The 12987-nt window shown below is 34.1% G+C and overlaps 1 protein-coding gene across 1 annotated transcript; it reads left to right on the top strand.

Annotated features, from left to right (window-relative positions):
* Positions 1-4277: 4277 nt before the first annotated feature.
* On the top strand, positions 4278-5087 carry LOC130747270 (auxin-responsive protein SAUR72-like). Its single transcript, XM_057600148.1, has one exon. It carries the CDS (start codon positions 4407-4409, stop codon positions 4809-4811), a length of 405 nt encoding a protein of 134 aa, XP_057456131.1. The 5' UTR covers positions 4278-4406; the 3' UTR covers positions 4812-5087.
* The last annotated feature ends 7900 nt before the right edge of the window (positions 5088-12987 follow it).

The following is a 12987-nucleotide window of genomic DNA, read 5'->3' as shown; positions in this document are numbered from 1 at the left end:
ATAAAACAAAACAGAAATAAAACTATAGCAAAAGCCAAAAGAACATAGGAAAAAACCCCTTAAGCTATGCCATGCACAAAATAAGTATAAGAGCTATATATATATATATATATATATATATATATATATATATATATATATATATATATATACAATGATGTGTTTTTTACACATACTTAGTTTCAGTATTTTGTAATACAATAATTAATTTGAAACAAAAAATAAGAAAAATCAAATGACATGAGAATAATTATTTCACACTGAAAAAATATTAATTATTAAAATCTTCAAAAATTTAACATTTTGTTATATCACATGCATTGTATTATTGCATTGCCTGTAACAGTTATTTATAAATAAATATTTATAAAATTCTATGTATTTAGTACATATAATATGTAAATCCTATAATAAAACATTCTTAGATTATTCTTATCGATAACTTAAGATCAGACCAATGATTGGTGTCCAACGCGTACGTATGGCCATTCCCGGTGAGGGGACGAGTATAAACTAACTCGCACAACCTCAACTGCACTTGCAACAAACGTGTCGCTCACGGCACTAGTGTTGAAAAATATTCCGTACACAAGTCTTTGAGTCTTTAATTTTAAACATTTAGATAATCATTATAAATATCTAGATTTGCATGGTTATAAGAAATTGACTAAAGGTACGTTTGGTTGAGGGCTGGCTGAAGGCCGAAATCATTCAAATAAGGGTTTTAGCCAGGTTCTCCAATTTTTTTTACTAAATTAAAGAGGTTCTAATTTTTTTTGACTAAGTAACATAAGCCCCTGAAATTAAAATTAGTAAAATTTTATCTTAGATCTCAAAATTAAATTACTATGAGAATGGTTAATGAAAAAAAATATTTTGAGGTGAGAATATGCATGCCTATCTTGAATATTTTCGTTGTAGAACTGAAATAAAATTATTAAAAAAATTGCAAATCTTTGGGATGAGATTAAGAATAAAAATTTTGTTTATAAAAATATATGTAATTGAGAAGGAGATTTAAATTTTTAGGAGGTGTTAGTTTCACGGATTGGAAAATGATACCCGAGAATCTTGTTCCGAGTGATGTTATGATGAGAATGTTATTCCCAAACATCTTTAAAAAATTCGTTTGGTTCACAAAATCAATTTCCTGGGAATCTTTTTCAATATTCCTAGGTATAATTATAATATATGTTTGGTTCATATTCCTAGGAATAGATAGTAAAATTCTTAAAATACCCTTCGTGGTAAAAGACATGGGCAGTGGGTAGTTGGTAGTGGGTAGTGACTAGTGGCAACTCAGAGATTTCACACAAAAAATCTCATTCCCTTCTATTCAGGATTCAACTTCCCCACCTCTCTATCATGGGAATGAGAAACCCTGCTGGATGGGCACATGACTTACCCAGGAATGAAAGATACTCAAGCTTATTTTTTTCAAATCTGCTACCAAATGTTTGAATGTATATTTCTCCAAAACATTCATGGGAATCCTTTTCCAATCCGTGAAACAAACGTCCATGTTCCAACCCCTCTTAGATAAACCCTTGATAATATACTATTTAATGTTAGACTTTCTCGAAATATGCCAATTTAAAATTTTAAGACCTAACTCTCAAATATTACCTTCTATAGTATTTTTTTTGGCATGACCTGACATTCTTGAAAACCTTATCTGGTCTTTTTCTTTTATCATTGAAAAGATAAATTATATTATCTAGAAATAGATTCTTTGATCTCTCCCCCCGATCCATATATCTCTAAGTGTTATCACTTGAACTATCATTTGAGGATCAATCTTATTTTCTACTACCATATTTTAATGTATGTTTCAAAATAAAACATTTATATAACTCAGAAATCCACATGCGCCCAAGGAGGTTGCGTCTTCAACCGGTGCGCTACACCTTATGCAAGCAGCAGAAGCCGCAAGGTGTATATGGTATTATTTTTTGTCCATGGGGAGCGCATCTTTTCCAGCAAGCTAGAGGAAAAACCTCGCCTTCTGAGGTGCATTTTCCTTCCAAATCAGCTTTCAGGACCGTGAGTCATGGGTGCCATCATCGTTCAGAAGGTTGTACGCAAATTCCATGGTGTAAATTCCATTGCTAGTCCCTCTCCAAAGTAGCTTATCATCCCCTGTCGGCATAGAAGGTAACCGAATGTTTAAAACCCTTCCAACCTCCTAGATGCCAAACATCCGCTACCGTTAATTCGGTATCTGAAATGTGCACGAAAGGAACCTGACATGCTAGTTGTTATGTTCTCAACCAGTTGTAGTACCACAGAGAATACTTCCCAGCCCCTAACCAAGCACCAAAGCCATGAGCCACGGAGTCCGACCTTCAAAATGCCCCGCCCCACGTACGAACCACCTTGCCTCATTGGCTCCGTCAAGATTGAACCAGTGTGAAGAGTCTTCTATGATAATGCTTGCACCTTCCCCTTCTCATTCATCAATCATCATGTTGTGAACTAGCTTCCCCAATAGTGCTTCGTTATTTATTCTTACACTCCTTATACCTATCCTTCATTCGCTTTGGGTTGAGTTAAGTCCTTACAAGCCGACCACAAGATGTCAGCTTCGAATTAATATTTCCACATGTCCCCCAAACACAACTGCGAACCATTTTATCCACATTTAAACACACAGAATTCGATAGGCAAAGCGATTGCATAACATGCACCAACAAGGTGAAGTGTTTTTTTTTACATAAGGTAAAGTATTTTTATTTAATTACAAAAAGGTAAATCCTTGGTCCAAATAACTTAAAGGCTAAAAAGCATTTTTGGCCCCTGATGTTTCAAGTTTGTTCAAATTCTGCCCCTACTCTATTTTTGTCGACGTTTCTACCCTTCATGTTTTCAAACAGTGCACCGTCTACCCCTCCGTCAGTCATGCTTTCTCATGAGAGATTCCTGAGTGGATTGGAGAGATGAAGATGAGTATATGAAGTTGATGATGATCAAGGAAATGATATGAATTAAATTTGTTTGATGTATATATCAATTATGTATGTAACTGAACTGGTTAAACGCATGTTTTTCTACTTACAGGTCTTGAGTTTGAATCTCCCATGCCCCTTTTTTCTAATTTCACTTGTAATTTTCACGTGGTAGGTCCAAAAAATATTAAAAAAAAGTCAAATCAGCTCATTTCGTTAGTTTTTTAACGTTTGACTGACGGAGGGGTAGACAATGCACTGTTTGAAAATATGAGGGGTAGAAACATCGACAAAAATGAAGTAAGAGCAAAATTTACACAAACTTAAAACATAAGAGACCAAAAGTACTTTTTAGCCTAACTTAAAACAGTAGTAGCCGGCTGCGTTCTGAACAATAAGCACCGATGAATTGATAAAAAAAATAAAGGGAAATTAAGAGGCCACACACAGCCCCATCCCACGCTCCATCCCCTGTGAATGGTGGTAATGAACATCGAAAGTCGACCCCAAGACTCTCATAAAAGCCAAAGAGAGAAACCAAACAATAAATACAATTCAATTCAATGCCATAATAATAAACAATAAATTAATAAAACCCACCCCACCTCCCACTTATTTTATCAATATTTAATATCCATGTTAAGCTACCTAACACGGATAATTATATCTTCACACCTCACTTTTGAGGTGTGGAGAGGTGGAAGAAGAAAGAGATAGGAAGAAAGGAGAGAGAAAGTAAAGATGTGATATGTGATTTGATTGATAAAAAAGAGATAAATAAATAAAATTGAGGTGGAAAAGAAGTGGAGAAGTGTGTATATATCATAACTCTACCTAACACATATCGATCGCAATTGTAAAAACTGATTGTTTGAACCCCTATGCTTAGAGTTTGGTTTTAAAGAGCCGCATTCGGGAAGCAACAATGATATATACACACATCTTTTTTTATACACTTCATTTCCACGGATTTTTATCTCTATTTCTCTCCTCTTATCATTTATCACATCTTTTACTTTCTCTCTCTTACTTTTTTCATTTCTTCTTATCTCTCTTCCTCTACCTCATTCCACCTCATTTTTTGAGGTGTCAACAAATCATTATTCAGATTCGGGAAGTCCCTTAACATTCGCCACACTCAGATTAAAATTACGAGCGCAATTTAGTACACCTAAAAACTATTCATATTTTATTAATTGTTTCTCTTTCTTTCTTCTCTCTCACTAATTGTACCTGCCAAGTACGCTTACCTGTACCTCCCAGTCTTCCCGCATCATCACCTTTCCATTGCAATAGAAGAATCCCAATTCCCCTTCATTATATATACTCTCTCACTCTCTCTTCTCTTCTCTCATTCCTTCACATTCCCCTTCACACTTCTTATTTCTCAACAACTCTCACTCACTTTCTCTCTCTAAACCTCTCACTTTCTCTCTCTAAACCTCTCAACCGCCGTACATCATGAAGCAGTTGATTCGCCGCCTCTCCAAAGTGGCGGACTCCTCCCAGTACACTCTCCTCCGCCCGGACTCACCACGTAACCGGCGCCGGACGGAGTCCTTCCGCCTCTCCGCGTCGTCGAGGTTCCGCCGCTCGTCCTCCGCGGAGGTGCCGGAGGGACACGTGCCGGTCTACGTCGGCGACGAGATGGAACGTTTCGTCGTCTCCGCGGAGCTTCTCAACCATCCTGTCTTCGTGAAGCTTCTGAACCAGTCGGCCCAGGAGTACGGTTACGAGCAGAAAGGCGTGCTCCGGCTTCCGTGCCACGTCTTCGTCTTCGAGCGCGTGCTTGAGGCGCTCCACCTCGGCCACGACACGCGCCACCTCACCGAGCTTCTCAATTTCTCTTCGGAGGAGTTTTCGTAAGGGAATTTGGGGGAAATGTCAGAATCAGAAAATTTTCCGGGAAAATTAGTGAATCTCGAACGTTTACATGGTAAATTAGTGAGATCCTTTTTCTTTTAGCAGTTTTTCTGTAAATATACATCAGGATCTTGATGAGGAAATGGAAAAAAAAAACCAGCACAGAAATGCTAGGGTTTGTTTCTGTTTTTTTTGGTTTAATCGATTTCTTTTTCTTCTGGTTGTTGTTGCTGGATGCTCAATTGCTCACTATAAAGACGAATTGCTGTTTGAGACCAAGGATTGAGTCTTTTGGCCTTAATTTTCCGATTCTTTCGTTTTCTCGGTTGGTTTCTCGGGAAACAAACAGGAAAATAGAGGTGAACGGAGAAATCAACACAGAAAAAATTAACCTTCGCGCCGTTTAGTTCACTCTGTCTTTACCGTTTGGAAACTAACAGTTCTGGAAAAAAAATCTGGGTATTTTTTTAATTTAAAAAAATGGATTTTATTTTACACTTTAATTAGTTTCAGTGGGTAATTGTAATTGTAATTTGTAATAAGTAAAAAAAAAGTTTCCTAGTCGAATTGGAATGTTGATCCTAATTCCTATGTATCAGATTATTATTTGGTACTAATAGTACGGATACTCTTCAAACACTATATTTTACTCTCTTTTTTCACTATTTAATAAATATTTTCAGCATTTAATTTATTTAAAAAAAGTAAATGTTTTTATTAATTATAATTGTTTTAGAATTATATTTTACAAAAAATACATTTATTAGACTGACAACTGTCCCTGAAGTATAACTAAAGTGTTTAGAGCTAATGAAATATGGGTTCATAACGATCAATCATCGGATGTTATATGCAATTTATCTTTTCTATGTTAAAAGAAATAGCTAAGTATGAATGTTATTATTTTTAAGCTACAGAGGCCAAAACCCCTTGCTAATCATGATTTTAATAAAGGCGATTTCTTTTGTTTGAATTTACCCCTTTTGGTAAGGTAAGACAGGCCTTTCTTAGATAAGGACTGCTTCTAAGATGAGATGATTACATTTTCTTTGATTTTTTTTAACTTTGATTTGTCATTATTACATTTGTAATTTATTTTATAAATTTGCAATCTTATATTTTATATTTTAAATCATGAATGATACTTCATACTTCCATTTTCAAAGATACTATACCAATATTAAAAAAAAATTAAAAAAGAAGATACTAGAGCAATGCTAGAAAAACAAAACTCAGATCTAACTTTTGTACCTGTCGCTTTAACTGTAATTACCTTCCCCCTTGAATCGAATATAATGATATGGCAGTGGTTCATGACTCATGTATCTTGTATCAGTTGTATGTACTTAATTTATGATTTTCTTTGTTTATTTAAAATTAACCCTCATTTATGATGAAGTTTATTTTTCTGTTTTCTGACCATTTTATAGTTTTCAAAAAAAAAGACCATTTTATAATTTTAAGAACATAAAAAATAGGAACTTTTTTTTAAATAAAGTATTTATTATACTAAAAAAATAAAAAAATAGAAGAGAAATAAATATTTTTCTTTTTATGCATTAAATTGATAAAGCTGTTTTTGCAAAGGTAATCTTTTTCAATATTTTTCATTTTTAATTTAATATTTTATCTATCAATCATTCCTTTTTTTTTATTAAAGTAGCAGTACATTTTTATTGAAGAAACATAAAATATGACAATCAAAGGAAAATAGTACGAAATAGTACGTATAATAAGTCAAGAGTGAGACATAAATGAGGGCTTGGACGTTCGTTGGCACTTGGCAGTGGCAGGTCAGCAATGTAATTGCCGTGATATCCGCTGTTGTTTGTCTAAATCGCTTCCCAAAAGGCAGGGGCAGATCCGTCATTTCGAATTTACATGGAGGATAGTTTCGTCATTTCAGTGTGAGTGCCTTGTGATGAGAAATCAATCTAGGCAGATGTTGTTGTCTTTGGGTAGGAGAGAAGTGTGCTGCTAGCCTCCTAGACCTCACATTTCAGTTTCTCCACATTAGTCAAAAGTCAATATTCAATCAAATTTAATTTAATTCGCAATGATTTTTTTTATTATTTAAATTAGAATTGCAACAAGGAACGACAGAAACAGGCACGAGGAGCATGATGAGGGAAAATAACCAATCACGATGAGATAAAATAAAGGAGAGTAGAGAGAAAATCGAGTAAGCAACTTTAGAAATTGTGTAAGAGTATCTCCAATGTAATATTCTTAGTTTTTATTTTGGAGTTAAGAACTAAGAATTAAGAACTTTTTCATTGGAGGTGCTGACATGGACTCTTTAGTTCTTAAAAATAAGAACTCAGTTCTTAAAAATAAGAAAATTAGTTTTGCTTTTTTGAGTTCTTAGATTAAAATATTAATTATTTATCTCTCATCCAAATTATTTTATTACTTTATGAGTTTTGTTTTATTATTTTATGAAAAAAAAGTATAAATAATGTGGTTGGTGAGATCAAATGAATAGTGGTAAGAACTCATGGTTGGAGCAAAATTGCTTGAGAGTTGCTTAAACACATGTGGCAATACAGACCCACATGAATAGTGCAAAGAACTAAGTAACATTATTGCATTGTGTATCGTGTATGTGAAACTAGTTGTGTCATCTAGTATTTTTCTATTTAAATACATACTACTCCAACTTTGGAAAATAATACTTGATTATGCCTGAAGAGGTATGGTAAAAGAATACTTGTAAGGAGAATTTCTAAGAATAGTTGTAAGAATAAGTTCCTGATAGTTGTTAGTGAAAAGTTTGGTGGATACCAAGGACTAGGCGTAGCCCTCCAACTTTGATTGAACCAGGATAAAATATATGTGTGCATTGTCTGCTGCCCTCTACAACACTTATACTATCTGCACTGCACTTCCCTGGACGATGCATTCATAAATCTATCAGTAGAAATCATGAAAGATCTAGTCAATCACGATTGAATTTCTTTAAACTTTCTTCCAAAACTTTGTTTCTAGGGTGTCCAAGCCTCCTATGCTAGCCTATTTTCAATGGTCAGTAGTTGTGCTGGCAGATCGATCCAGGTTAAACAACTTTTGAATGAAAGTTTAACGACAATGACATTATATTCAATGTCCAGACCAACAAAAGTTTGAATGATAAGGTTACTACTGGAGATTGGGCTTCCTTCACGTTTGAGATTGTCAGCCAAGGTTTTCATTTTTGAAAAATATTCTTCCATCTTCATTGACCCGTTTCGGGTATTGTGAAATTCAGATTTGAGCAATGTGACTCTTGATCGTGTGTAAGAACCAACAAGTCTAATACATTTATTAGACTGATAATTGTCCCTGAAGTAACTAAAGTGTTTAGAGCTAATGAAATATGGGTTCACAACGATCAATCATCGGATGATACATGCAATTTATCATTTCAATGTTAAAAAAATAGCTAAGTATGTATGTTATTATTTTTAAGCTACTTCCCAAAAGGCAGGGGTAGACCCGTCATTTTGAATTTACATGGAGGATAGTTTGGTTATTTTAGTGCTAGTGCCTTGTGATGAGAAATCAATCTAGGCAGATGTTGTTGTCTTTGGGTAGGAGAGAACTGTGCTGCTAGCCTACTAGACCTCACATTTCAGTTTCTCCACATTAGTCAAAAGTCAATATTCAATCAAATTTAATTAAATTCACAATGATTTTTTTATTATTTAAATGAGAATTGCTAGAAGGTACGACAGATTCAGGCACGAGGAGTATGATGAGTTGTTTGAGTTAACTTAAGTGGTAAGAGTTAGGAAACAAAAGAGTTGAGAGAAGAATACATGTTGGGTGAAGAGAACTAATTTACTAACATTACTAACAACTAACATTTTTACCTATAAAAAAACGAGGAGCATGATAAGGGAAAATAACCAATCAGGATGAGAGAAAATAAAGGAGAGTAGAGAAAAAAATCAAGTAAGCAACTTTAGAAACAACTACATCGTGCATCATGTATGTGAAACTAGCTACTTGTGCCATCTAGTATTTTCCTATTTAAATACATACTCTAAAATTATTAAATTTTATAGCTTTTCAAAATAAAACTAAGGTTTTTAAAAAGCACACTTCTGTGTTCCCGAATGATAACTCAAGTGGTAAGAGCAGATGAAGGAAGAGTCCAGCAATTAAGCAATGAGAGGTGTAATTTATCTTTTCAATGTACCAAAAAGAAAGTACATTCCTGTAATTATGTAAAGTTTGATAACATTTATGCCATAAAAAATTCCTTTAATCAGATGACATTAATGGATAAGTATATTTACATTGATATCCAATCAAATTGTGTTACAAGGAGCAAACAATTACCTTTTTTTAATTTTAAAATCAAAATAAATAATATTTGTTTGTGCCTGATGAAGAGACAGGAGAAATAATATTTGGTTGTGCCTGAAGAGGCATGATATAGAATACTTGGTTGTGCCTGAAGAGGCAAGGTAAAATAATACTTGTAAGGATAAGTTATAAGAATAGTTGTAAGGAGAAGTCCTTGATACTTGTTAGCGAAAAGTATGGTGGATATCAAGGACTAGACGTAACCCTCCAACTTTGGGTGAACTAGGATAAAATATGTGTGTGCATTGTCTGCTGCCCTCTACACCACTTATACTATCTGCATTGGACTTCCCTGGACGATGCATTCATAATGCTATTAGTAGAAATTATGAAAGATCTAGTCAATCGCGATTGAACTCCATAGACACAATCCAACTCACTTATCGTGTCCTTGTGGTTTTCCTCATCAACAAGAGGAACTTTGATGTGACATTTCTTTAAATTTTCTTCCAAAACTCTGTTTCTAGGGTGTCCAAGCTTCCTGTGCTAGCTTTCTTTGTAAAACAATAAGTCCTACTTTTCCACACACTTGGCATATTGGTTTTATTTATTACTTGATAACCTATCTCTACCTCTGCCTCTTCCTCATCTTGGGCCTCTTTGACATGATCCTCTTCAATTTCCTCGAGTGAATGGCTTGTTATCTCTGTGATCAGAACGATTAGCCACATTTGTTGATGGGTTTAAAGTGAGATTAGAAAAAAATATTAAGCTGATCAAGCCTATTTTCAATGGCCAGTAGTTGTATTTGCATATCAATCCAAGTTAAATCACTTTTGTATGAAAGTGTAACGACAATGGCATTATATTCAATGTCCATACCAACAAATGTTTGAATGATAAGGTCACTAATGGAGATTGGGCTTCCTTCAAGTTTGAGATTGTCAGCCAAGGTTTTTATTTTTGAAAAATATTCTTCCATCTTCATTTACCCTTTTCGGGTATTGTGGAATTCAGATTTGAGCAATGTGACTCTTGATCGTGTGAAAGAACCAGCAAGGCTTTGAGCTGCTTATCAAAGATCCTTTGACGTTTCACAATGCAGTAAATGTGTGGCAACATCTTCAGTCATCGGGTTGAATAACCAACCAAGTAACTGTTGATCATTGGCAATCCATTCATCATATGCAAGATTTGACTTTTTGCTCGTTCCTTCGGGGATGAACTCGTCTGGGAATTTCTTTGTGAAAGAATAAAGGCGTCCAATTTGCATCCTCTGATCATGGGAAGTACTAGTGACTTCCAGAGCAGATAATTTCCTCTGTCCAGCTTAACAGAGCAGAGGGAAGTGAGGGTTTTTTGGCTGGGGTTGGCTCTACCTCCATATTTAGGGTTTGAATGGGAGAAGAGAAAGAAGGTGGTGAGCGTTGAGAGCTCTGATACCAAAAGAGAGAATTGAAATGAAAAATGAATTTTACTAAGTGAATTACAAGAATTGAGTAGCAGTACAAAAATAGATAAAAAGAATCACTAATTACTCCTAAAATTATTCTATGCAGTTCTACATAATATGTTGGGGCAATATCAGAATAATTCTAATTGATACTAACAGTCAGTTAAGATTGTAGGATAATGTTTCAACACATTTAATCCTTATAATTTAACTTGGTAAATTCTGTGGTACCCTGAATTTTTTTTGGGTATGGTACCCGTATTGAGTAATTTAATAGATTATTATCATGTTATTCAAGGTAAATACTACATCTTTATATTTTACTTTACTTATCAATTAACTTTATTTTATGAAATTCATATTTTAATAAAAATTGAATGAGCGGTGGAAACGAATGATGGTGATAGAGATGCGCGTAAAATGACCATGGTTGATGGATGAATAAAGCTCAGAAAACATAACTCGCAAATCTAACGTCCCTAAGAATGCAATGTTGCATTAATACGATAGAATAAAATCAAACTTTGAATCAGTATATTGAGTCTTTATTATCGAACGAACTCATTTTGAGTACCACGCCTTAAACTGACTTAAGGTACCACAGCAAGCACCATTTAACTTTAGCGCTCTCTCTCTCTCAATTGGACTAATACACAATGCTCAAATTGGATATGTTATCTATTGTAAAGGTGATATCTTCTTCCACATAAACCAATCACACCTTGATTCACACAGCATAATGCATGATATATAATACCTATATTTTTGAAAGAAAATTACATCAGAGGGATCGAAAACACTAGTTACAAAACATAAGCCTTGAAAGATTAAATGGGAACACAGATGATTTATAGATATATCTATTGGGTGCATGTAGACACCCAAAGAGCTAGAAAAAGAAGAGAACAGAGAAATAAAAAATGCAATATAATGTGATAAGTAAAATATTATGGGAGAGAAATTAAAAATATATAAGGTGTTTGTGGGTGTTTATAATATATTTAAATTAATGTCTATGTAGAATAACTCAAATAGAAAAATCAGAAAAATCAAGGGGTAAACTGGAAGTTGAAGAGCATGCAACCACAAAAATCAGATATATTTTTCAAAACCTACCCGTTGATTCATGTGTTAGGATGTGTTTGGTTGGAAGAGAAAGTGAGAGGAAAGAAAAGAGGAAGGAAAGAAAGATAAAGGAAAGAAAGGGAAATGAAAGTGAGATGATTTGTTAGGTTGTTTGGTTGGATAGAAAAGTGAAAGGAAAGAAAAGATCATATTTTATGAAATGACATAAATATCCAAGTCTATAAATAAAAGTAGTAATTAAAACTAATTTTAAAAATTTCATAAAAATTTTATTATTATTATATATTTTATATATATATACATTACGTATGTCATTAAAAATTTGTTAAAGTATGTATTTTATATTTTTATAGAATATACGTTTTCAAAAGTAGAGGAATTTTTCAATTCTTACCCACATGCACGTGAATGAGTTGAAGGAGGGGCATTATTGCCATTTTCTTTTATAAAGCAATAAACTTGTGCTTTCCGTCCAGTTTAGGGAGGAAAGTTTTTCTCAGTGGGGCCCACAAAAACTTTTCTTTCCTTCCCTTTAAATGATTGAACCAAACAGAGGAAGGATATTGTTTTGCGTGTTTTCTTTCCCTCCTACTTTCTTTCCCTCAAACCAAACACACCCTTAAATTGGCATTACATGCATAAGTCAAGGTAGTCATTTCAATACTACTCCCACCTACACTCCAATGTAGGCCATTTAATATGATTAAATCCCTGAAGAATATGCATACGCCATTTGTACATAAATTAGCTTCACTGTAGGTGTGAGCCCCCTATCTCTCCGTACCATATGCATATACTAATAAAACAAAAACAGAGTCCCTGGATCTCATTATGTTGCTTCATGAAAGGGTAACTATTTATTGCAATAAAATGTTGTTGTTTCAAAGTTCCATCATTCTAGTTCCGTGATCTTCGAAACATGCTTAATTAATCCATCCCCTCACGTAATAGTTTCAATTAATTCTTCAAATGCACTTCAGGTGTTTGAGGAAAATGCTATTCCCATGATGACCACCAGCTAGATATAGATAGCTTCCTAATTCATGCTATTTATCCTCTTTTTAACCTTTTCATTTCTAATTACGCAAGAAAATCTACAAAGAAATGTGATTAATTGCAAGTAATACATTTTGTTTTCTTGTGTTTCGATAGCCCAACGCACGCCTTGACGTGAGAATGGGGCCATGGAAATATACATGTTTGTTATTTATCGTTGATGTACATATATATTTTAATAATATATTAAATGATTCGTAAGCCTTACATCACGAGACTGATAATTTGAGCGTGCCTTGTCACAGGGGTCATTCCAAATCAATTTCAAACAAACCTCGGTAGGTGTTGGTTCAA

This window comes from Lotus japonicus, chromosome 3 (genome assembly GCF_012489685.1).
Source record: "Lotus japonicus ecotype B-129 chromosome 3, LjGifu_v1.2".
NCBI lineage: Eukaryota > Viridiplantae > Streptophyta > Magnoliopsida > Fabales > Fabaceae > Lotus > Lotus japonicus.
The sequence above is the reverse complement of the archived record's forward strand: the minus strand, read 5'-3'. Positions and strand labels throughout refer to the sequence as shown.

What these genes read in the sequence shown, in the direction of transcription:
- LOC130747270 (XM_057600148.1), top strand. Translation starts at nt 4,407, where the DNA reads ATGAAGCAGTTGATTCGCCGCCTCTCCAAAGTGGCGGACTCCTCCCAG.